Below are 27,194 nucleotides of genomic sequence, written 5' to 3' on the forward strand. Positions count from 1 at the left end.
TGCCTCCAATCTAAGTGTAGGAAGCCATTTGCTGATGTCTGCTCTCATACGACGTGATTATACTTCTGATTTAACTCACAGAGAAAAGTTAGATGGATACAAAGAGATTATACAAATATAAATTTATAAACTGATTTGGATTTTTGTGATCTGTTAGATCTATTTTACAATAAAAATAACTTTATAATCTGACATGCTACATAAAATTAAGTCAGTTTGTAGGTTTGGTTTTGTGTAATCTCTTTGTGTCTAAAGTATTTCTTTTAGATAAATCAAACTTTAATCAACTATGTAAAATGTGACACTTTTTATCATTTTTAGACTAAATTTTATTTTTTTAAACAAAACATTAAAGATTGACTGGCGATGCTCATCATGGTGAGATAAGAGTGTGGTGTGTGTGTGTATATATATATATATATATTGTAAGTATTATTCATCTATTTCCCACTTGTATCTCTTTTAGACAGGAGCTTTAATTTAAGAGATCTAAATTCTAAAATCATATTAACTTTTTTTTTTTTTCAATATGCTGTTTGAGACTTCTTAACTTACAGACTTAAAAAGTAAAAAAAAAAAAAAAAAAAAAAAAAAAGAAAAAAAAAGTGGCACTAACTACGAAGCAAGACAACAACTCCAATAACACGTTCATATTTTCTGGCTAATTAATGAATTCTCCTTAAACACCCATATCTCTGCAGAGGAATTATGCTCAATCAACTTAGTTTTTAATGCCTTGCCTAACTTGATAACTGGTAATTGGGAGTGCTAGAACTAGGTCGAGCCAACTCCAATTAAAAGACAAACTCCAGCATCCTTCTTTGAGCACTTTTGGTACTTGTATAAGGAAATTTACTCATTCTCTGACTCCATATCGACTGTGGGCATCGAAAATAGGCAAAAGTTTTTCATAATTTCCATGACAGCTTAGCTAAAATACAGCCATATAAAGTCACGTAGAAATAAGGGGGAGAAAATAGCAAAAGGAAGGAAGAGTTTTAATTGTATCGCAAGTCTTTTGCCAAAGTCCTCAACAATCGGACTTCATGGAAGGAGTGCAGATTGACAAATGGTTTGCAAATTGAGTTTAACTTGATGGTGGTGCTTCCACTTTATATTGAGTTTAGAATTCTTGCATAAGCTAAAAGAGTATACGTTTCACCTCTTTAGTTGGCTTTGAAAGACCAACACATAGCTGTTCTCTTTGGCCAGTGAAGATTAAACTCTTTCCTTGCAATTCAGCGGAAGTGGATGCAATGAAGCTGATAAAACGAGATTTGAATATGCAGACGCAAATGGTTTTTTTTTTCCTCACATCGAAGGCTTTATTCCATTGCCCTCTAGGGCCCATTCCTCATATAGCAAAGAGGTAGTTGGCTACCTAACCTACCTCAGATCTAAGTACGAAATTTATTAGAGAAATACTTTCATTACAACAGAATTTTATAAAAATAAACTCTTGAAATATTTTGATTTAGTATGTTAAATTATAAATTTATTTTTATAAAATTTCTTCCTAACCATAGCGTTTTTCAATTCATTATATACTATCAAGTCAACAAAATATATCAGCGAGATATTAATACAATGTTAAAAGATTAAATTTTCAGTTTTTTAATTTTAATTTTATCATTTTTAATTACACTAGTTAATATATTGTATTATATTATATTTATTTATTTTTGAAATAGTTAATTTTCCATATTAAATAACAAAATAGGGGATTGAAGCGTTACTTTTTCTACCCGTTTAGGGTCCGGATTATTGGTTTCTTTGGAGGAAGAATATTCAACCTTTGAGTCGGTTCAACCCAAAATAGCCCTGTCCTTTTGGAAATAAGCAGGGTTAAACTGGTCAAACTGTTTTTAATCCCTCGGTCTGTTCCCTCCTTTAAAGGGCGGGAGGCCTCAGGCCAGCAACAGTTCACGCTCGCTCCGCCAAAAATGGCAGTCCATCTCGGCCGTCCACTCCCCTCCTTCGCCGCCCGAAACCCGTTGGTTCCAAAATCCCAGCCGTCCACCAAATTAAGCGTCTCCTGCTCCGCTATGAACCACTCTGTCAAGGTCAGTTTCTCAGCTCCTCCTTACTTCTGTCTGTACATACGCAGAAAGGCGGGGCGGGGAGTGAGATTATGAAAAAGCTTTGGTTTTGTGTTTGGACGCGCAGTTTAAGAGGGACTACACGAGCGTCATGATAGTCCCGACGGGGATAGGAGCCGCAATCGGTGGATTCGCAGGAGACGCTCTGCCCGTAGCTCGCGCTCTCTCCTCCGTCGTCGACTGTCTCATCACTCACCCTAATGTAGCGTGCCTCTCAACCTCTGTTTCATGTTTTGTTTGTACGTTTTGGATAAGGGACTCTGGCTTGTTGAGCTTTGCAGGTGCTCAATGCGGCGATGCTGTACTGGCCCATGCCCAATGTTTTGTACGTTGAAGGCCACGCTCTTGACCGGTTTGCTGAAGAATTATGGGCCTTACAGCCTGTTCACCAAAACAGGGTGCGTTCTGTCTGTCTCTGTCTCTCCCTTAATTTGTAGTAATATACTATGCTTAAAGGATATTTTTGGCGCTACTTATCAACTGGTACATGACGAGTGAATTGGACAAAAACTTAAAAAATAGAAACATAAAATGTAGAAAAATGTACTTATAAAAAAAAAAAATGTACAAAAATTACTTCAATTATTTTAGATATAAAAGAGAGTTAAAAACTCATGCATTTATAGTCTTAAAGAGTGATATGAATCAGGTGGGATTGGTTCTTGATGCTGGAATAGAGGAAGAGCTTCGGATACGCCATTTACAAGTGGCTGATGCTGTAAGGGCTTCCCTTGGATTGCCTGTGGTGGAATATATTGTAACTGACACCCCTTTGGAGGTACCCATTGTTATTTTGTCTGAGATATGGAGTTGAATATGGTGAATTCACTTGGGTATGTTTGGCAAGTGAGAGTACTTCTTACCTTTTTACCTACTTTTCTACTATTCATTACTTTTCACCTACTTTTTACTACTATTCAATATTTTATTATTACTTTTTCATTATTTTTTCACTACTATTCACAAACATTCTTAACACTTCTCACTACCCAAACGTACTCTAATCAGCCTTTTTTAAGAGCTTTGCTCATAGAAAATCGTGCAATTCGAATTATGTAACACGCCATTGTTTGCTTAAGGAAAATGCTATATGTACCTAAAAAAAAATTTACAAAAAACTTACTTCTCCATATGTAAGATATTAATATGTTGAAAATCATGAAATTTGAAATTCAAAAGAAAATTAACAAAATGAGTTTTGTAAGTAAAATTGTAAGTACATGTAGTACTACTTTTTGCTTAATGTGTTTGTCTGCGGGTCAAGGACTTAATAATTGTGTTTACGCTGTTTCACATATCTGCTTATGAATTATGATCTTACTTCATATGTACATTTCAGCGTAGTAATGATGTGACAGAGGCCTACGTTGTGAATATGACATAGAGTGGGTACGTAATAAAGTAGTTATGGTTGCTCACATTGGCTACTTACCAGGCAAAACTGTGTGTTATAAGTAATTCTAGGGAAGCTTCAAATTGACATGCCTTTTTGAGGTTATAGTGCAGATTTGGTTGACACTTCTCCTGAGTCGTCACAAGTGAACATTTTTAAAGAAAGTATGGAAAAAAAAGCTTTGATAAGTTGGCAAATGTGCTGTACTTGAACAGTTATCGTTGTATTGCCTAGCCAAGAAAACAGAACTTTTTTCTCTCTTCTATAACTGATACGGTACAAGCAAATATTGCAGGTAGAAATGTGGGTTGATCCAAAGAATGGGCAATCAACAGGGAGGATTAAACACCCTGACTCATTACTGAGAGCTGTACAGACTTTAGTTAGCCGTTCAGGGGTGAATGCCATTGCAGTTGTTGGACGCTTCCCAGATGATGATGATGCTGAAGGCACGGATGATTATCGACAAGGGATGGTATGGCAATAACGGTTTATACCATACTGCATGTTTACTAAAGGCATGTCATTGGTCTTATATGGGCATATGGCAGAGCTATCTAAATTATTGAACAAGCACTTCATTATAGCGACCTCGGTGTTATTTTCTGATATAGTCATACATTATACTGGGCATTCAGACTGAAACAACTAGTTCTGATTGCTCTTCCTGCTTCTCCTCTTTCTCCTTTCCATTTTACCCCTCTTTTTCCTTTCACATAGGGCATCATTAATTTTTAGTTTCAGCAAAAACATTGTTAGTATTTATTCCTTTAATTTTCTTCTTGGTTCTAAATGGTTCTGGATGTCAACTTTGTGTTCATATGGTAAGTTTTTCAGGAAGGTGAGCATGTGGTTTCTGCAATTGAAACACCTAGTTTCAGTTTAAGCTTCTTCTCAAGGTCATCAAAACAACTTGACATCTTTGCCAGTATTGGTTGATAATGGGTTTAAGCTAATCCCATTTTCTTCATTTGATTCTATGAAGGTTCACATCTGCTTACACGCTATTCTTATTTACTTTGCAGGGAATAGATCTATTGGCAGGGGTGGAGGCAGTTATAAGTCATTTGGTGGTGCAGGAATTCCAAATTCCTTGTGCTCATGCTCCTGCATGTTCACCTTTTCCCCTGAGCCTATCACTATCCCCAAAATCAGCTGCTGAGGAGGTAAGAAACACTTGAGATAACAAATAAAATATCTTGTTTTGAAATCTAGGGATGCAACTCTTATCTTTTTCCCCATCCCAAGCATGAGTGTGTGTTCATATTATAATAGAAGAGAACCATTTTGAAGCAGTCGGTCTTTGACCAAATAGCATATCCTGCCCTAACAAGAGATAGAGGGTAAGGTCATCAGTTGAATCTCATGGAAACCTATAAAAGATATTCACCTAGCAAATTAGTGTTGAATACACAAATTTGAGGGTAAAAAGCTTAAGGCTGTCACAAATTTGAATGATTTATATAATATGATTGGGCCCATAGTCATAGGCTTCAACTTTTAGGTCGGGTGGTGTTCCAACATGTTAAATCCTTGCGTCACCAAAAGATTCATGAAGGTGCTTACCTCCACAGAAAATGGTAATAGAACCAATGGTGGTTTGCTGTATGGTGGATGAAGGTAATAATTCATCGCTTTAGCTAGGGATGTTTATATTACTCTTTGTGAAATGCTATGAAAAAATGCAAGTTGAAGGATCTAAAAGGTCTCTAAAGGTGCAATCAATAGTCTCAGAAGATGTCTCATGCTTTGGTTGTAGGCTTTATGTTTTCTTATGGGAAAAGGTTTTTTTTTGTGTGTGGTAGTAGATTCTGAAGATAAGATTTGGAAAGCCTCATTGGCCATGCGATTGCAGAATGGCATGTTGACACTTCGATAGAAAAATGTATATAATTTACATTATTTCAAAAGATAGCTTGTTAGCATCATTAACATAATGCCAAGCAGCCTCAATTGACTGTATGGATACACTTATTTCCTCAACTCATGTTCCTGCACAAATGGAGTAAATTGATAGAAATTTATGATTCAATGGAATTATTTATACCTTCGTCGGATATACAAAAAGGAAGAAAAGGAAAAACTAAATGCAATGGATACAACAATTATTTTGTTCTTTTTCTTCCCAAAAGAATATTTTGTATAGTACCTAAAAGTCTTCTCTCGTCTCTCTCACTCCCAAAACCTGTGCAACAGTTAGGACACACATTCTTGCCATGTGTGCTTGCTGGGCTAAGTAATGCACCACAATACTTGGTCAAGAACAATGATTCCTTGGAGAAGGGTTGCATACTGGCAAGTGATGTTGATAGTGTGATTCTTCCAAATGATGCGTGTGGAGGAGATGGTGCTCTTGCTTTTGCAAGGATCAAGAGGAACAAGGTATAAATTTTAAATTTATTTTCCTGATTAACCAATGTTGGCTGAATGTTGAAAGGCCAAATTTGCCTGATAGAACTTTAGAATCTTAGTCATCCCTGTCCACCCTACACCCTCAATATTTTTATGATGACATCAGGTTTTAAATTTTAGCTATCAGTTTGATTATTACTTTTATTGATTTTGTTGCAGCCACTTATTATTACTGTGGAGGAAAATGAAACAGTTCTCAATGATACACCAGATAAGCTTGGCATTGAAGCGGTATGCATCTGTTTTCCTGACTTCCTTTTGTTTTCATTCTGTTAGTTGTTCTGTGATACACTTTAATGAAGCAATAATTTACGGCCCAATGAATAGTTGTTGCCATTGTTCTTGTGTTATTAAAAAGAAAAGAAATAAATGTTGCCTTTTATAAAATATTTAAGGGTTAGTTACTTATAAAAAAAAAATATTTAAGGCAAATAACTCATGTCCCCAAATGCATAATTCTTTTATTGTCCAGTAGGATGCCCTTCCAATTTCTTTCAAGAAGTTGGTAGTACCTGCCACGGTTTTGAATAACTTAGTCGATGAACTTGCATCTAGTGAGGAACATTTAGTGAACCTAGTGAACCTTTTTGTTTTCTTGGAATTATGTCCCGAGGCAATGCTTAGTTACTGCTAATATTCTATTTTGAACAACAATTTTGGAGTAGAGAGAAATTGGAATTTGCTGGGAAAAAAACAAGAGAAGAAAAGTGGAAGATGAGGAACATGAGTGAAAAAGAAAAACGATCAGTGCCCCTAGTGGACCATTAAAAATCCTCTTAGTTATCATTGGAACTCTTTTTTTGTTTATTCCAAATGAACTCTATATATATATATACATATATATATATATATATTTATGGTTGTTGAACAGAAATGAACCTCTTATACAGGTCCAGGTCTCAAACTACTGGGAAGCCATTGGTGTCATTGCAGCTCACAAAGCAGGAACAGACCCACATTCACTCAGAAGAAACAGAATAGACAACATTCCATGCAATTCCCCCCTGCTTGCCAATGGTAATGTGTTTTCAAGTACTATGCCCATCACCTGATCACTGTTGCGGAGCCTATGGTTGCAGGATCGGGGTGGGTGGGTGGGTGGGGGGGTTGGGTTTGGAGGTAGTTTTACCTATTATGGTTATATTACAGAAAGAAGATATTCTTCGGCGAATGAGTCAATGACCCACCAAGTCCGAGCACTATTACAACTTTTTTTTTGCTGAAATGCGTTGAAAACAAGGAAATAGAATGCAGTATCTACAGGTCAAAAGTTCATTATGGTTTTTGTTTTTTGAAAAAAAAGTTCATTATGGTTAATCATATTTGCTAGGAACAGAAAACTGTATAACTGACATCTAACATGCTATTATGTTGGTTTTGATCAAATTGTGATTCATGATGTTTTTTTTGGGGTTCTTGTACTGATTATGGGAGTGATGGGTGGGTCCGTGGAATGAATGGAAATAATTAGTAATTGTTGAAATGTCAAAACAAGATGGAAATTGACATAAGTAAATTTTGATGTTTAACTCATCTCAACTTATAATTATAATTTTTTTAAATTTTAATATAAAATATAATAAATAATTTAATTTTTTCAGATCTAAAAAAAATAATAATATTAAAAAATAATATTTTAATAATATTTTATCATCTTAATTTAACTCAACTCACTTCAACTCCTAACTTGTTGAAAAAGATCAACCTTCTTAAGAAAAAAAGCATTGCCTATGGAGCTTGACAGGCACACTAATATCGACTTCTTGTTTTGGTCCATATTGTAGTCCGACACTTTGATGGAACCTAAAACAACTCGTCAGTGTCTGTGCTGTGACAACTGTTTCTGAATATTTGTTTCGACCAGGTGCAAACATCTGGACTTCTTTACATTAGGATGATCTGAGATGTCGTCCATGTAATATTTTGCATGGTGCAGCTGGCGGTGTGACCCATTGCATGGTTCTGATTTATGATTTGGAAGGGTTACTATTTTAGCCCAAATATAATCCAAATAATTAAATATACATCTTTCCCATTGAGAAAATATATTTATAGTCGTGAAGTAAGCAAGGGCAGTGTAATCTCTTTAAAAAAATTAAACAAATAAGGGACTCACATAAAAAAAAATTAATTTTTTAATCATGGATCCTATTTTTTTTTTTTTCAAAAAGATTGCATAGCGCTTGCACATTCAACGATTGTATCTAGCATTATTCTTTCCATCATCGCAAAACACTCAATGAGTAAAGTGAAAACAACTTTTAACTTTCATCTAAAACCGTCTCATTTTATCTCACTATCTAATTTTGAATTTTTCAAAAAATGTGTAAAATTATTCTAAAAATTTTATTTATAAACTTATTTCTTTTCTTGCTCATACTTGATTTATTGATGGGCTTAGGATAATTTGTGATTTCCCAGATGCATCTTGGGACTTCTTGTTTTTTGGTATCTTTAGGAGGACTCAGAGACTGTCACGAGGTAGTTAACCCTTCGTGCATTTGAGAAAAAAAAAATTAAAAAAAAAAAGAAGAGGACCTTAACAATTTTCAATTAATAAAAATAGCCGTCATCTGCATTACTTGTCAATCATTTGTAGTGGTTCGTTAGGATCTTAGTACAAAGTCCTTGTTAATTATATTAACAACATTGGAGAAACTGTCACCATTATATTACAACTATATTATAACTCAATTATTATTACATATTAAAATATTAATATTTTCTACTTAAAAATTTTGTACTTGCAGCAATTTAAAGTAGATAAAATAATAATTTTTTATAATTAGTTGTAAATAAATTGTGGTAGTATAGTTGTTATATCATTTTCCTTTAGATATATGCTGCATTGTTTTTTGAGGTTTTAGGTAGATGCTGACTCAGAAAAAGAGTAAGCTTATCCACACGTACACCCCCATTTGTAGATGCTGACTCAGAAAAAGAGTAAGCTTATCCGCACGTACAAGGTCCCCCCACAAAATTTGTAGCTGAAGCAAGATATAAGGTACGAATTAAGGGGACTTTCATGGGTCCTATATATGTAATTAATTAATGTAAGGGCCGTACTTGTTAAGATTGTGGGTAGATGGAACGTGGCCAACCTAAACGCATGCATCAAGATTTACATGCAACTACTGCTTTAATTAATTGATCATGACCCTTCCCCTCTTTATCTTCTGTACTATGGGTTTTCAATTTAAACTCTTTTTCTCTAGGAAAATTCTATAGATATATGTGTGTATATATATATATATATGAACTTAATTGCCAAATTCACAGTAATAGTCTTTGTTTCATTGATGGCTAAATTAAGAATATTGTTGAATTTCTGCAAGCATCCAATAAATTAAAACAAGAATTCAGCCTGCAACCGCCATTCCTAATTTCTTCCCGACACGTCCATTCTAATTATTCTGTCTGCTTTTACATATTCCTCTCTCTCTCTCTATATATATATATATGTAATATGCGCTAACCAAGTGTACGTACGTCTACCTTCCAGTCATGCATACTACTTCATCATATGTTACAGTCTAATATATATATATATATATATATATATATATATATATATAGCTCTTGGAAAGTGGTAATCAAATCAGTGATCATTGCCAATGGCCAAATTATTATAACAGTCTAAAGGTGCTGAATTCCCATGTGTTGGATTGGAAATAATAAAGTCCCATGTGCTCTGCATTTAAATAGAAAACGACGTCTCATCAAGTCTTATTGCATGGGGAATATCGAGAGTTTAAATTTATATATATATATATATATATTTTAAGGTAGAAATAGATTGATTTAAGAGGGAATATACCATGCATATAAATTAGCAGTAATTTAAATATTTTAATGAATTGGAAAGTTGACTGTCCAAATCCATCCATGCTTTATAACACAATGCATTAATTAGTGCTCTAATTCCGAGGTAATTAATCCTAACTTTCGCTCGAGAAGACCCAAACTCATCCAGTCTTTATTCAATACAAGATAAGGTACTGCCAGCCACCGTCGCTCTACTTCAATGCCGGTATATCGTTTACGAACCCAATTTATCCATCTACAAGGACCTCTTGAAGACCCTAAAAATCACACCCTCCACTCCATTTGCTGAACAGATTCGTGGAATTTTTTACTTTTTTTTTTTTTTAAGTAACTTATATGCTAATTCCTGGGTTCGATTATTGGTCCTTTATTAATTTAACAGAAAGGCTAGAGAGCATAAAATCACGAAGAAAACGAAAAATTCAAAATACCCAAAGTTCAACGACCAAGATTATCCATACCTTCTATCCAAAAGAGAGATTGAGACAACAAGAATGAGAGGCAGAGTACGAGAGGGCTAAGTTTTGAGAAGAGAATGTATGAGAGACTGAGAGTGGGAGAGAAATGCTGAAATGCCTGAGTGGATGTTCGAGAGAGAGATTGAGAGTGAGACTGAGGGCAGAGTGCGAGAGGGCTGCCCTGGCTAAGTTCTGAACTTCTGAGATGAGTGTCTGAGAAATTGAGTGAGAAAGAAAGCTGTAATGCCTAAGTTTGAAAGAAAGTATCGATAAAAAAAAAAAAGCAAAAACGGCATCGTTCAATAAATACGATTATCGGGAATTAACTGATTAGCCCGACTGATTTTGGAAACCAAACGGAAGAGTTCCATTTTACACCCGTTTCATTTCAGGTCGAGTATTTTGGTTCGGGTAATTCAAAATTTTCTAGTCGTCGGATTGGTTAAACGGTTTAAATTTGCACCCCTGCTGAGAATTTACTCATCTCATCTCAGTTGTGATCAGTGAGAAAATGCATCAATATATCCAGAGTTAAAAAAACTCAAATATCTTAAAACAATTTTTTTTTTAACGGTATACAAAATTCTTATTCAAAACAACATCTAAGTGTCAATTATCTTAAGACATCTTTGAACACTTAATTGGAGTATCTTAAGATTTTATAAATAGTAATAAAAATATTTGATTTTTATTAGGTTTTAAAAAATTAAAGTTAAAAAAAAATGATAAGATTAAGACTGATTAATACATTATTTAAATACAATTTTAAATATTATTTTTATTTTAAAATTTGTAAAAATTATATTGATTTGTGTATTTCGTTTTGAAATATGTTAAAGTTATATTATTTTTATATTTAAATAATGAATAAGTAATAATTAAATAAAATAATTAAAAATTAAAAAATACTTTGTATTTGAGTTTGAAAACAAAATTACGAAAATTTTATAAGAATTTTGAGATATTTTCTTGATCGCCAAAAATGCCCTTAAGCTCTTTCTTTACCCATCTTTCTTCTTTTCCATGAATGGACATCTTTTGCATGAGAGACACGTGCTCATCAGGAAATCAACCACGGTCCACAGCGCACAGTCTTTCACAGTATCTACTGATCAATTTGATCGTTTGGTTGAGATTCTGACATCTGTGACTCCGAAGTACCATAGCTCCAGAATTTTATTTCATTTTATTTATTTTTTATGTAAAAAAGTAAAAATAGGCAGAAACCTCCATTAAAATATGTAATAAAAACAAAACTATTAAGTAGTGGTATATGTATATCCAATATCACGTATGGAGCTTGGAAATGGATAAATGGAATCTGACATGCTTAGTTTGTTTTGAGAAAATTTCTCAATTCATTTTATTTTATTTTATTTTATTATTATAATTTTTTTAAATTTATATATAAAATAAAATAAAAAATTTAATTTCTTTAAATTTTTAAATAAAAATAATATTAAAAAATATATTTTAATAATATTTTATTTAATTTTTAACTTTTATCTCATATTATCTGTAAAAATAAACGTGATTAGTTTTAAAGAATTTTAAAACACCCTGAATATAATATTAATTATTAGTTGATTTGAAATATTGGCTTGATGTTCTACTATAAATGTTAATACTGATTAGAAATAGGTAAATACTATTAATGCCTTGTTTGGGAAATTAATTAGATGAGATAAAAAAATATATAAATAATAGTGAAATAATTTAAGTTAAAATGTTTTATTGAGTTCTGAGAAAGATCAAAGAAAAAATTGAATAAAAATATTATAAAGTTAAAATATTATTAGAATATAATTTTTTAATATTATCTTTATTTTGAAATTTTAAAAAAATTAAATTATTTTTTATATTTTGTTTGAAGGTTTGGAAAATTTGTAATGAATAGATGAAAAAAATAAAAATTGAAAATTAAATAATATTTATATTTGAGTGATATTTGAAAAGAAAATGAGATGTGAAGATATGGATTGAGATAAACTAGCTAGGCCTAAGTATAGGAAATAGTGAATGAGATTCTACATTTTACATATAGGAAGAAGAAATTCTTACTCATCATAGTAGTTTTAAAAGGTTCTAACTAGAATATTGATCGACCAATCTTTTTAAAACATAAATGCAGACGTGAATTAGGTATTGTTCAATTATTAAACATTATCGTTGATATTCCGCTGCCTGCATTCTTCCGGTAAATTTCTTTAACTTTATTGGATCCTTCACATATATATATATATATATATATATATATATATATATAGTACAATGTATATTGTGAGTCGGCTTCAAATATATAAACCCTTATGTATCGTAAAATAAGATGAAATGATTTGAGAATAATAATAAAATAATTTATGAATAATAGTAAAATAGTTTGAGTTAAGATGTTTTTATAGATTTTCGAAAAAATTGAAAGAAAAAGTTGAATAAAAATATTATAGAATAAAAATATTATTAAAAATAATTTTTTTATTTTGAAAATTTAAAAAGTTGAATTGTTTTTTTTATTTTTTTTAGAAGTTTAGAAACTTGTAATTATTAAGTAAGAGAAATGCTTTGGGTCCCCAATTCGGGACCCAAAATTTATCCTGAATGAGAATTTATTTATTTTACCGAATGATTTAAAAAATATTTTTTATTGATATTAGTCATTAAAAAAACGTGCATTACACATCACTCACTGCTATTATATATATATATGATAATACTATTCTTACAATTATATTCTATAATTTTAATTTTTAATTTTTTTTTATTTAACAATTAATGAAATATTTTTTAATAATATTATAATTTTTTTATTTTTTAAAATATATATATATATAAATTCTATAACCAACTGTAGCTGGGATCGATGACTGTATGGGTTGTTTGTCTGCATGGGTGGTTTGCCGACGGGTCCTATCGCAATTATGATCATCGATCAATCGTTGTCTGTCTGCATGGGTGGTTTGTTTCTTGCGAGGCCGATGGAACATTGGATTAATGTACTTAGTACTTTTTTTTTCTTTTTTGATGAAAAGTTGTCCCATTTTGGTTAGAATAATACTATTCTCACCACTCCTGATCTCGTTCTCGATCCCGCTATATTTTTTTTATTTTTTTAATATATATATTTTTTTGCTTAATGATTAAGTAAGTATTTTTTAATGATATTATAATTTTTTTATTTTTTTTAAAAATATTTTATAGTGTTAAAAAAATACATGTATAAAAAAGTAAAATAAAAATACACTACATTTTACACTGAGCGGGACTGAGAGCGGGAGAGGGAGCGGGGGCTGTAGCACGTTTCTTTTGGTTAATATATGTTCCTTATAAATTTTACTATCTATAAACAAATTTACTATCAATATGTATATTAATATTGTTACATTTTTATTCTAAATTTAAATTAGTATTGTTTTCAATAAAATATACTTTTTGACCAATCATATTAAATGAGTACGTGTATTAGTACGTAAAATCACTTACAATTAAAATTTTCTATTTCTTATATACAACCGTAATTATGATATTAAAATCAGTAGTGCAGAATGTAAAACAACATATACACTTGGTAAGGACATCCCAACCAGCTAGACCGGCTAGCACCATATGGTCTGGCCGCCTATTTCTGAATGTGAGCCCCACTATCGAAGATGTCAATCAATATCGAGAAAGCCTAGTCCACTGTCAATACCGACTAGGTGACCACCCAGCGACGATAGATGATAAGAATGGTTACAATTTAAATTCATTAAAGGATGAACCCAAATCTCCAAGTTTGAATTTGAATAATAGATATGTTTATTATTATTTAAACAACAAGAACGGTTCAAATGGTTCTATATAAGATGAGAATCCAGGTACATAAAAGGGATATGATTCTTTGGTATTAGAAGATTTGTTTTCAATTACTGATTTAGGCATCGGAGGCGTTCCCTCGAACCTCCAAGCCGCCTTGCTCTTTGGTTGCAGGTGATCATGTGACGATGGTGGTGAAACACGTCCATAACAGTTGGTGCCATCTGTGGGATCTCAAAGTCTCACACTTAGCGTGCTTTTCACATGCCCATCACCACACAGTCTCAGGCAATTAGAGATCAGAGAGAAACTTCACAAAACATGGAGGAAAGACTTGCAGAAGTAGAAGAGATAATAAAGAGGCTTACCACAGAGGTTGACTCATTGCAAAAGGAGAATGAGGCTCTCAAGTCACGAAATGGGCAGTCGGGAGAGGATGCGACACCCAATCAAGTTGACAGGGTAGAGATGGAGGCGAATAGTGCAGGTGTTGGAAATGGCCACCAGGAGGACGAGGAAATGAAGAAGCTGCACCACGACGTGCGCAACTTAATGATAAATATGAGGAGATGGCCAAGAAGATAGGAACGTCTTCTTCGGTCGACCAGTTGCTGTCCAGCACAAATCTGCCATTCTTTGCAGAAATAATGGCAATGCCTCTAGCTCCAAAATTCAAGGTCCCGTCAGTAGATCTATATGGCGGCTCCAAAGATCCTGTGGAGCATCTTGAAACTTTAAAAGACCATATGACGCTTAACAGATTCTCGGGAAAAATTGCGTGTAGGGCTTTCCCTTTGACTCTAAAGGGGTCGGCGAGAGGATGGTTCTAAAAATTGCAACCAGCTTCGATAAACAGTTTCAACGAATTGGGACGGCAATTCTTAACCCAATTTATGGTGAGTATAAGGCGCAGAAGGCCAACCGTGTAGTTACTGACTGTCAAACAAAGAAATGGTGAAAGCCTGAAAGCATATCTGGCGCGCTTTAACAAGGAAAACATGACAGCTGATGATCGAGAAGAGAAGATTGTGCCGGCGGCATTACTCGGGGGTGTTTGGCCAAGGAGCCCCTTCATGGCTAAATTGGCCAGGAAAACCCCTTCCATGCTGCGTGAATTCATGGACAGGGCCGATGATTTCGTGAATGCTGAAGATACACTTATCTCCCAAACAACCCGTGATGAAGGAATGAGCGAACGGGAACTGGGAGGAAGTTAGAGGAAGGACAGAGAAAGTGGTCAGAAGGCAAGAAGAGTTCAACAGGACTAGAGGCATGATAGCAATTTGAGAAGACATAACGGCGGTTATGTACACTACTCTAGCACACATAACAGAAATAAAACAAAAGAAGAAGAAACAGCCAACAGTAACGGGCGACAAACCGAGAAGTACTACACTTATCACAAAACAAGGGGGCATAAAACTAAGGACTGCCATAACCTGAAGCAAAAAATAGAAGATATGAAAGGCAGTGGCGAATTCGAATGCCTGGTTGCCCAGAACACTATTAGCCCCCTCTTCACGACGTACAAATGATTGAAAAATCGAGCACAAAAAATGAAGGAGTGAGAGCCCTAGGTGATGGGAATCATCGAGAAGAGATAAGAGGTCACATGAACCTCGTGACCGAAGACCAAGAGTGGATGATAACCACAGAAACCCACCTTTGGGCGAGATACATATGATTGCCAACGGGTATGCAGGAGGTGGCCCGACTTCCTCAAGAAGAAAGGTATATGCTAGGTTGGCAATGTATGAAGAAGTTTATAATGTAGAAAGACCCGTCAAGCAGCCTCGAGTACAGATATCCCCCATAAAATCTTTTGGCGATGAGGATTGCCGAGAGGTTGTATATCCCCATGATGATGTCTTTGTGGTAACAATGCTGGTGGTAAACTTTCCCTTGAGGAGAATACTAATTGACAATGGAAATTTGGCGGATATCCTATTCTAGGATGCCTTTAGCAAGATGAGAATTGGTGCGGATCAATTGAAACCAACACCAACTACGTTTAAAGGGTTCACTGGAGATGAGGTACTGCCAATGGGATCCATTGCATTGCCAGTATCTGTAGGCACGAGCCCTCATATCGCCACGACGACGAGTGAGTTTTTAGTGGTGAAAACTCGGTCAGCATACAATGCAATCATTGGGCGACCCACGTTGAATGCCATAAAGGCTATCACCTTGACCTATCATCTAAAAATGAAGTTCCTAATAAGAGTTAGAATAGGCGAGGAATGCGGCGAGCAGGTCTTAGCCAAAGAGTGTTACGTGCAGGAGCTCAGGCCAGGACAAGGAGAAGTCAGTATTGTGGATATTAAGAAGGGGCAATTCTTCCACCAGCACCACAGGTAATGATGACGGAACTAGAAACTAGAGATGAAAGTACTTTGAAGCAAGGGGAGGCAGATGATCCCCTAGAGTTAGTCACTCTTGAGCAAGGTCACATTGAAAGCCATGTGAAAATCGAGACTAAATTAACAAAAGAAGAAAGACACCAATTAATAGACTTCCTTTTAGACCATAAAGATGTGTTCGCATGGAGTCATAAGGATATGTCTGGGATAGACGAGGACATCATTGAACACAAGCCGAGTGTAGATCCAAAGGTGCGCCCAGTAAAATAGAAGAAAAGAAATTTCAGTACCGAGAAATACGAGGCAATCGCGGAGGAAGTGGATTGGTTGCTGGCAGCAGGATTCATCAGAGAAGCACAATATTCAGATTGGCTGTCCAACTTATTATTGGTATAAAAATATTCAGAAAGGAAAAGTGAGTACAAAAATATTACAGGGCAAAAATATTATTGAGATGTTGAACAGCGGCGTTGAAAGCCAATTTAATATTATTATAAAAAAAATAATATAAAAATATATCATTTCAGAAAGGATGAGAAAAATATACAGAAAGGAAAAGTGAGTACAAAAATATTATCGACGCAAAAATATTCTTGAGATGTTGAATAGCAGCGTTGAAAGCCTCTTCACGGCGAGCATGTGAGGACGGCGAGGAGCCCGACATATGAGGGCTAGAAGATCCTCTCGGGTTAAGGGCCTGAAAAGGGGTATTAGCAAAAATTCCCTAAGGGGAAGCCATATGGCGGAATGATAGAAGGGATGCTAATAGGTGCCTCAACACGAGGACCCGAACACATTTCAGCTTCATTCCGATGAGATAGTCCCTGATTAACTTGAAGGACTTCCTCAAGAACAATCAGGGATGGCTCGCCTTCCCCTTAGAAGAAACACTAAAGGGAGGAGGAGAAGGGATCAAAACCTTGCTCCCGCTAGCAAGAGAAAGGGCTGGGAAAACAAAAGTCAAGTCAGGAGTAACTCCACTAGATATTGTAGAAGCAAGAGGCGAGCCAAAGCCTGTTGCTGCTTCCTCAACATGTCCCTCATCGACATATTCCACCTGTGAAGGTTTCACGGGAATATCAAGGGACCGAGCAGTAGTAGGAGGGGATAAAGACAATGTAGGTAGAGGAGCCTTAAAGGATGGGAAGTTCGCTTGAGTAGATGGAGGCACCGGCAAGTTAGGATTCAAAAGGATGAAGTAATCCTCTCCTAGATGGCTATCATCGCCTTCCTTTGGAAAATCATCTGCTAATGTGTTTGAAGGCTGAGCAGCAACTGCAGCAGCAACTTCCATCGCAATTATGGCCTAAAGGTCCTCTTCGGCTAGAGACATCATGTCGTCCAAGGAAAGTGTTGATGGCGCCATAACAAAAGTTAGTTTACTTAGTTTCTCCCAAGAAGCCGCCAACTTTGTGCTCACACTCCCTTGAGGTTTCTTTCAATTTGTTTCGCCTGGGGCAGAGCCAATTTAATACCTCCACTCGCCTGGGGCATCGCTTTGCTCAGTTGCTCCTGAAGAGGAGCCAACTTACTACCTCCACTCGGTGCAAGAGGAAGCAAGAAGTCACGCTTCGATGAGATGGACTCATCTGAACGAGGTCAGACCCGAGCCCTCTTGAGTTTTCTCTTCTTTGGTCCATCTGCACCAAGGCGGGTTTTCTTTTTAAAAATACCCGCCAGCGGGGGAAACCCAAAAAGTCACGTCCTGATATATGGGCCCAATTGGGAACCATCAAGAACTGCTCAATGTTGTTGGGGGTCAAAAGCACATCTGAAAAGCATAAGTGGGAATGAGCTTGGGCCTAAGAATCTACTAACTTCACACGGGCCTCCTCACGTGGGAAAATAATAACCTCAAAATCATCCCCATCAGGAATAGGAGATCAGCATGCCCTAACAGGAAATTCCCGACTTGGAGCTTCATGATCGGCAGGAAATTTCCAATCTGAGCCAGTGAGCAAGAAAAATTTATTGGTCCAATCTTTTACATATAAATACTTGTGCTCTAATTGAACCAGTGCTGTATGAGATCTAAAACTACAAAGTTCCCCTCCAAACGCCTAAACCCATGAAGGGACAAAAATTCACTGGCTGTTAAGTCTGGGTACTCATTGCCCAAGGGTTCCAGTACTTTTCGCCACAAAACACAACAGACCATCAGAATTCTCCAGGCGTTAGGCACCAACTGAGTAGGGGCGAGCCCTAGGATGTCTAGCACGTATCGAACTGGTCGCACAAAGGGCAATCGAAGCCCCATAGTAAACATGGCAAAGTAAAGGGCAATTAAAACTATCGTACATTTTGCATCAATAGCTTTCTGGTTTGGAGTGGGTACCTTCAAACCAATATAATTGGGAATGTTGAAGTTGTTTCGAGCGTTCTCCAGTTCATGATTAGAAACAATTGAGGATCATTGAGAACCAACGAATATGGACGCAAGGGGATCGCGGGGTGGTGAAGAGTCGTGAACAAAAGCCATAGCCTTGCCTTTTGAAGAAGAAGAAGCCATGAGTGAAGGAGAGAAGTCATCAGAGAAAGAAGGGAAAAATCGCCCAGAACAGGAAGCAAGAACCCAGAAAACTAAGCATGAAACGTAGAAGAGAACGAAGTTTAAAAGAGGAGGGAAAACAAGACCCAAGGAACATTAAATAAGAGTTGAGTTGACGGTTGACGTGCAAAGGAGGTGAAGGCGAAATGCCACTCTAACACATGCCTCAACAAGTGAAACGGCACTCGAATTCAAGTCTCATCTCACCATGCGTAATAAGACTTCACGGGGTAACTGGAGAGGACATCCCGATCGGCTAGCACCATATGGGCCTGGGCCATCGCCTATTCCTAAATGTGAACCCTACTACTGAAGAGGCCAATTAATACTGAGAGGGCCCAACCCATTGCCAACACCGACTAGGTAACCACCCAACGACGATAGAAATAAGAATGGTTACAATTCAAATTCATTAAAGGTTTAACCATCATATTTAAGTTTGAATTTGAATAATAAATATGTCTATTATCGTTTAAACGACAAGAATGGTTCAAAGAGCTCTATGTAAGATAAGAATCCAGGTATGTAAAAAGGATATGATTCTTTGGTATTAGAAGATTTATTTTTAGTCAATGACTTAGGCATCGGAAGTGTTCTCTCGAACTCTCAAGCCACTTTATTCTTTAGTTGTAGGTGATTATGCGACAGTGATGATGAAACACGTCCATAACAATACTAGTATTGTATATAGTTTTGAGGAACGACAAAAACGCATGCCTGCAAGATTTACGTGGATGGGAATGATCTTGATTTTAAGGACGCCAGAACTTTAATTTTTATCAGTGTAATATTACTTGATTAAAAAAATGAATTCTGTACAAGTATTAGTAGATGATAATGCCTCACACGTGGATTTATCTCATGTATAAGTACAAGTATTTCTTAGGTGTAATTTGTGTTGACTTGACTTTTCTTCGTCTTTCTAATTAACAGGAGCACATGGTAAGGCCCGTCTCGATTCTAAAAGTATTTTATTTCATTTCATTATATCTCATCTTATTAGTATATTTTTTTAAATTTTTTATAAAAAATATAATAAATAATTTAATTTTTTCAAATCTCAAAATTATAATAATAATATTTAAAAAAAATATTCTAATAATATTTTTTTTGATTTTTATCTTTTATCTAAAATTATCTCATTTCATCTCTGAATCAAAACTAACCCTAAATAGATCGAGGTCGCAACGACACTTACCACTATACAATATTACAGTATTAATTAAGAACAAAAAAAATCTAGAAATGGAGTTATTAAATTGATCTGATCTTGCGGTTTTGGTCTTGACTAAATTGAAATATTGAAAGAAAAGTTCTACTCATCATCTCACACCACACACGATACATAATTTTTTTATTTTTTTATTTATTTCTCTTATTAAATATGTAGTATATGGATGATCAGTAGAAGAACTTAATCAGTTTAAAGAGGAATAAAACATTTTTTTTTAAAAAAAATTAAAATTAAAATAAGTATGATATGTGGTATGTGTGATGATCATGAGTAGCAAAGATCAAGATCAAGCTAGCTAGCTTTCGGTTTGTGAAATCTGAATAATATATGCTTGAAGAAGGGCTGCTTCAAATTCAATACCGCCTCAGCTCTCTTCTTTTTATAGAATTAAATATATATTATTTTTCATCAAATGATTTTAATGGTTCTCGCTTACTAATTGTACTATATATATATAGTTTAATTATATAAGACTCTCTCTCTCTCTCTCTCTCTCTCTCTCTCTCTCTCTCTCTCTCTATATATATATATATATATTTTAGAGTCATGATATAGTTGTGGAGTGTGTAAACATTGTGTGATTCTTTAAAAAAATAATAAAGTCTACTATTAAAAAATTATTATTTTTCATGTAGGTCTTGTATTTATTTACTTTATTTCAAAAAGATTACACGACACTTCTCACGACTACAAATATCATTTTTCTATACCTTTAGTATTGTGCCCTGATGAGAAAATAGATATGATAATATAACCGATTTTGTTAATGATCGATATATGATCGTTTATGGGATCAAACAATTGAGAGATCCAAAGTTGACAGTTGGATACTCTTGACCTCTGGTCACATACACAAACAAACATTTATATATAATATTAGACATCTTTTGTCCTTGAAATTTAAATATATTACTGCACTCTCGCTTTGATCAATACAGCTTTTTAATATTCAACTTTCTCCAATATGAACGAGCTAGCCAGGTTAAAAAATTCTTGTTAATTTCTTTGGTACTTCTTTGTTCTTGTACGTTCTTGTTCTTTCTTCAGAAGCTAGCTGCAGTATTACCAGCTAGAAACTTAGAAAGTTACCATGCATGCAGGGCTAGACAAGGCAACGTCCGATCATAAACATAGAAGATTTGGTAGCTAGGCAATTAATATGTCGTCTGAGTTGGTCCATATCTAACCCATCCCACGTATATATAAAGTTTTCTTGTCTTATTTAACTGATCAGTAGTACCGGCCGTAGGTTAATTTCTTGTGTTAAGACAATAAAACCTCACCATGCTGCAGCTAATTATAGGAACCTTAACAAATTAAGACCCCGTCATGATATCTGTCTATTATTTAAAAGCGTCTATATGTATACTGTTCATTACTAGTAAAGAGGGTCTTTTTTTTTTCTTCTTCGCATTTTTTTTCTGCATATCGTATTACTGTTCAGCAACAGTAATGAACAGTGAAAAGATTTTTTATTTTTTATTTGTTTTCTCACATATTTGTTTAGTTTTTCTTTTTTTTTTTTTTTTTTTTGTCCATGTGAATGCCAATGTGCGACATAATACCACAATCATGCGTGGGAAATGAGATAGAGGAAGAAAGGAAAAGTAGAGAAAAATATTAATTCTTGGATTTTAAATTTCAACCCTTCATCTTTAATCTTCAGATTTAATCTAACGGTAGAAGTTTAAATATTGATTTAAACTAACATAAAATAGATAATTAAAATATAAATATTCTATCATACATTTAAAATTAACTTCAATTTATATATATCTGCCTATATCTTAAAAGAGGATATCCTATTACTGTTTATCAATAGTAATGAACAGTAAAGAGGCTGTGTGGTTTTTTTTTTTCGCATATCCGTATATTGTTCGTGACTATTCATCAACAGTAATGAATAGTAAAGATGTTTTTTTTTTTTGTTTTTCATGTTTGTTTGGTTTTTCTGTTTCTTTTTGGATTCGTCTGTGTGAATGCCAATGTGCGACGTAATACCACAATCATGCGTGGGGAATGAGAGAGATGGAGAAAGGAAAAGTGGGGAAAAATATTGGTTTATAGGTTTTAAATTACAACTCTTCATCTTTAATCTTCAGATTTGATCTAACGATAGAAGTTTAAATATTGATTTAAACTAACATAAAATAGATAATTAAAATATAAATATTATATCATACACTAAAAATTAACTTCAATTTATAAAATACTAATTTTTCATTATTAAATAAAAGATAAAGTTTTACTGAACATTTTTAAGAGAATAATATTATATCATATACTAAAAATCAACTTTAATTTATAAAATACTAATTTTTCATCATTAAATAAATGATGAAATTTTACTGTACATTTTTAAGAAAAAAAACTATCTAATTAATTTCAATTTTTAATATAATTTAAATTTCATAATAAATGATAAACATAAATAAATAATAATTTTATTTTTATACATTAGATTTTTTTAATATTCAAAGTTACATTTTATTTTTTCTTCAATTTGGCATATGTGGTAAACGTGCTTAACACCGCTAGTATAATATATATATACTATAGTATATATATATATATATATATATATATATAGTAGTAACAAATGTTAGAATTCTTTAAATTTTTTTTTTCTTTTGGTTAAGATCATCACGTAGGACATAATTAATAAATTAATCTTGAGTTTTGCAGTTTTACACCATTAATATAATATTATCCATTTGCTGATCACCGATCGAAGTTCTCGGGACGAATTAATTTTTTACATAATCAATTCTTGAGTATATATATATATATATATATATAAAGTATAAATATTAGGTGAATTAATTTTAACCGATCTTTTTAATGAGAAGATTCAAAATGATCAGTCGAAGTTTACGTGGACATATATAGTACTTGTCAGTAAAAATTAGATGGAGACGTCGAAGGAGGCCGTACACATTGTAACTTTATGGGCTATACTTATATATTTAATTATATTATATATATATATATACACACACGTATGTTAACGTACGGATTATCTGTCATAGGAAATTAAATAATCGGATAATATTATACCTGCAGCCTCGATCGTCATGAGCAAAGCATGCAAGCACCACTCCATCGGTAGATCTGAAAATTACGTGCAGACAAGCACGCACCACTATATATATATATATATATAGTGGGGACGATACATAGTACGACAGATCATATATCGATATATATGTTGAGCACTCGTGATAAGAGTACCAGACTGATACAGTGCCGAAATGCCTATATATATATCCTATCCTGATTTTCTATATATATATATATATATAAATAATATGATCCATATCAAAAGTGACACAAATAATGTGTTTTTTCCTTAATTAAAAAAGCTATTTTTAGATGATTAAAGAAATTTATAGATTTAATTTATCTCATAAAACTGGTTATATAAGAGATGATTATTCATTATTTATAAACATACTTAAGACTTTATCCACAGTCAATATGAGATTATTTCTCAACAATGATCAGCTTAATTCCATTAATAGTTAAATTATATTCAACGTCGACCAAAGTACTTCCAGTTAATTGCAAAACATATTTGAAAATGTGTGGAACGTGAAAAAATTATAAGAGAGTTACTGCAGCTGCTACTAGCGCGCGTAGGTCATGCTACGTACCCTCCCTCCTCCTTACCGGCCCCTGACCAACAGGAGATGAGATGCATGCCGAAGAAGACCTTGGAACATGAAATTATATGCGGCTTTTTTGTTTTTTTTTGTAAATTTGTTTTATGAGAAATTCTATTTGCAGTCTTGAAGTGGGGACTGCATGTGCAGGCACATACTTAAATGAGAGAAAACATTATTTTAAGAGGGATAATTTTGTAATTTTACAAAACTTTAAAGTTAAAATAGCTTAGGCCTGCACATGCAGTTCTCAAATGGGGACTGTACCTAGCATTGTTCTTGTTTTATTACATCCGAAATGGTTGTTAGAACAACTAGTATTTTGTCATAGATATTATCTGAATATTCATGATATTAGTGATGGACATTGGAGCGAACGAGGTAGCATATCATCCAATTAATATATTCGTGGAGTCAAACGAACATATATATATATATATAGAAAAATTTTAAACATAAGCCTCACATCCTGCACATCCACTTAAAAATATGTAATTTTATTTTTTTATCTTCATATTTCATATTGAAACCGAGAGAGAGAGCTAGCTAGCGCGGGAGGGGCATGCAGGAGGGCCGTTTGTTAAGTTCTTATGCATGAGAGAGAGTCATGTATGATCGATGACAAGTGTGGAGAACTATCAGTCAACGCAAAAGCATGTGATCTTAAATATTGTTGATCACTTTATAATTTCTTCATTTTTCTTCATCATCTACTTTCTTTTCTTTTCTTTTTTTGTTTTTTACAAATTCATATATATGTTGTGGATATTCAATGACTTAACGCGCGGCAACTAACCAACGGAACTTAATTACACAACAATATTATTAACGTCAAACTGTCCCATGGGCCGTGATATGATCTCTCTCGGCCAATTGCATGGATGTTCACGCATGGGCAAACCACCGGTCAAAGTCTAACTTTATTTTCTATCGATCATGCGCACACAACCACCCTAAATATATACTTGCGTTTCTCATCCCCACCCACACTCTGTTCTTGGGCTCTCTCTCTCTCTGAACTTTTTACCATTTCTCTTCCAATTAAGCTTCTGGTGAAGCCAAAAGGGCTATCTGTATAATGAGGAAGCCTTGCTGTGATAAGCAAGACACAAAGAAAGGAGCCTGGTCCAAGCAAGAAGACCAGAAGCTCATAGATTACATTCGAAAACATGGTGAAGGATGCTGGCGTACCATCCCTCAGGCTGCAGGTATGTATCGGCCCTGCCAATATATCGATTACAACTCCCGCGTACAGCAAATATATATGAATTACACAAACAAGAACTTCCTCCCCCGGCCTTTAATTTTTTATTTCTCGTACCAGCAAACTAAATTCATCTCCTACGTACGCATCTTAGATTAAAATATTCTGAACCGTTCATGAGCATGACGCACGGTCCAGTACGTTAGTACTTCTCCGTTTCTGTGTTTAATGAAAATCTAAATTTAGATGTCCCGAACTTCGTCGTTAGAGAGAGAGAGAGAGAAATGAACAATTAATTAATTATATGGGTATTTTTCATCAAATATATGCATATATTCAAGGTATTGCATTAATCTCCGTATAATTCATGTTGATCAGGCCTCCTTCGCTGCGGTAAAAGTTGCAGGCTGAGATGGATAAACTATCTACGGCCAGACCTTAAAAGAGGCAACTTCGCTGAAGATGAAGAAGATCTTATCATCAAGCTTCATGCACTCCTAGGCAACCGGTGCGATATATATTCTTCAACTTTGACATTATACGGCCCAATTTTGTTTCTCTTTCCGTTCTTTTTGGCTTTTCCTAATATACATTAAGGCCTCGTTTAGATTAAATTAAATTGTGATCAGTACTCTAATTTTAAGCTGAGTCTGACATCCAAACACTCAACTCTCAAATCATATAAACTCATCTTAACTCAAAATTTCTTTATATTTGAGATCCGCAATCTTTTTCAACTCAATATTTTTTTACATGCAGCACCAATAATCTTTTTTTAATTTTTTATAAATACATCTAAATTCATCTAAACTTATCTTAAGTAGATTTTATAAAATTCAATTTATCATTTTAATTCATTAATATTTATAAATAACTCAACTCAACAGGCGTAAATGAATTTTTCATAATGACGCAAATATTGCACCATAAAGACTTTGCAGTCTTGCAGATCAAGAACGTGTAATCATGTGTAAAAAAACTTCTTGTTGTACTTGTACACTTATTTTTTGACAAGAAAAAGAACGAGGAAAAAACATTTCTCATGCTACTAATTAATTACAATTTTCATTATTCCAAAAATGTAACCATCTTCTACGAGTTATATATATATATATATATATATATATATATATATATGATTTGAATCATCATTGGTTTTGAATAGTGGTAAAATGTTTTCAGGTGGTCGCTTATAGCTGGAAGATTGCCGGGACGTACAGACAATGAAGTAAAGAACTACTGGAACTCTCATCTAAGAAGAAAGCTGATAAACATGGGAATTGATCCAAACAATCATCGCTTGAGCCAAAATCTCCCACGTCCTCAAAACCCGATCAGTACATCTTCTGATGCAAAGTTATCTGGTTTGAAATCATGTGTTGCTGAGCCACCTGTCACAAAATCCCGAGGCTTCGACATCAATAATAATATTTATGATCAAGTATCCGACGCTGGAAGTTGCTTGTTGGAGGATGATAATTCGTGTAGCTTGCCGGATTTAAACCTTGATTTGACAACCAGCATTCCTTTTACTCCAGTTCTTGTTAATCATGATGTCGAAGAGAGACAAAAACATAATCATGAATCTAATGCATCAGAGCCAGATCAAGTAGATCTTCACGTCAGTCCCTCTCCTACGCTTCTTCTATTTCGATAATCCATCCCAATCTTTTCTGTCAAAGCTTTCAAGTTGTAAGAAATGGTAAAAATAAGCAAGGAAAGAAGAAAATGTAAGAGTGAAGAAGAACTTGGTATATTCTTTATTGAATCGATTCATCAACTTTTACAAAAAAGGTGATATTTGTAGTGCTCTGTACATCAAAATAACAAACAAAAACAAGGCACGTTCTGGAAGGAATATTTACATACTGCCAATAACAAACTAAGCCACTAAAAACTATACACCTCAGCCAAGGACCAAACCAAATAACTAACTATAAAATTACATAAAAGCTCTTCAGCTAGCCTTTCTCATGTGAGCTGGATTGAGGACCATTATGTAAAGCATCTTCATCTTTATACACCAGTTCATGATCATGGAGAGGAGGGGGAATATCACCATCATTCTCCAATACCCCCCCGCAAGATGGAGAATAGAAATTGACTATTCCCATCTTGGAAAGAAGAGTATTGAGCACAATAGAGGAGAGTGCTTTTGTAAAGATATCAGCCAATTGAGAGTGAGTAGGAACATATGCAGTCACAAT

At 34.3% G+C, this 27,194-nt stretch overlaps 2 protein-coding genes across 3 annotated transcripts; both read left to right on the plus strand.

Annotated features, from left to right (window-relative positions):
• The first annotated feature begins 1,805 nt into the window (after positions 1-1,805).
• Positions 1,806-7,305, plus strand: LOC109008137 (uncharacterized lipoprotein syc1174_c-like). 2 transcript variants are annotated; one of them, XM_035684078.1, is made up of 9 exons: positions 1,808-2,063; positions 2,167-2,301; positions 2,381-2,497; positions 2,749-2,877; positions 3,788-3,967; positions 4,518-4,658; positions 5,689-5,874; positions 6,064-6,135; positions 6,795-7,305. In XM_035684078.1, exons 1-9 carry the CDS (start codon positions 1,944-1,946, stop codon positions 6,954-6,956), a joined length of 1,242 nt encoding a protein of 413 aa, XP_035539971.1. In that variant the 5' UTR covers positions 1,808-1,943; the 3' UTR covers positions 6,957-7,305. The 2 variants fall into 2 exon arrangements, with proteins under 2 accessions (XP_035539972.1, XP_035539971.1); XM_035684079.1 differs by lacking the exon at positions 2,167-2,301 and having other exon boundaries at positions 1,806-2,063.
• A 17,468-nt stretch (positions 7,306-24,773) lies between these two features.
• LOC109008155 (transcription factor MYB8-like) lies at positions 24,774-26,780 on the plus strand. The gene is made up of 3 exons (XM_035684144.1): positions 24,774-24,991; positions 25,366-25,495; positions 26,170-26,780. The coding sequence occupies exons 1-3, from the start codon at positions 24,862-24,864 to the stop codon at positions 26,642-26,644; spliced, it is 735 nt and encodes a 244-aa protein (XP_035540037.1). The 5' UTR covers positions 24,774-24,861; the 3' UTR covers positions 26,645-26,780.
• The last annotated feature ends 414 nt before the right edge of the window (positions 26,781-27,194 follow it).

The sequence above is a fragment of the Juglans regia genome, chromosome 13, assembly GCF_001411555.2.
Source record: "Juglans regia cultivar Chandler chromosome 13, Walnut 2.0, whole genome shotgun sequence".
Lineage (NCBI taxonomy): Eukaryota > Viridiplantae > Streptophyta > Magnoliopsida > Fagales > Juglandaceae > Juglans > Juglans regia.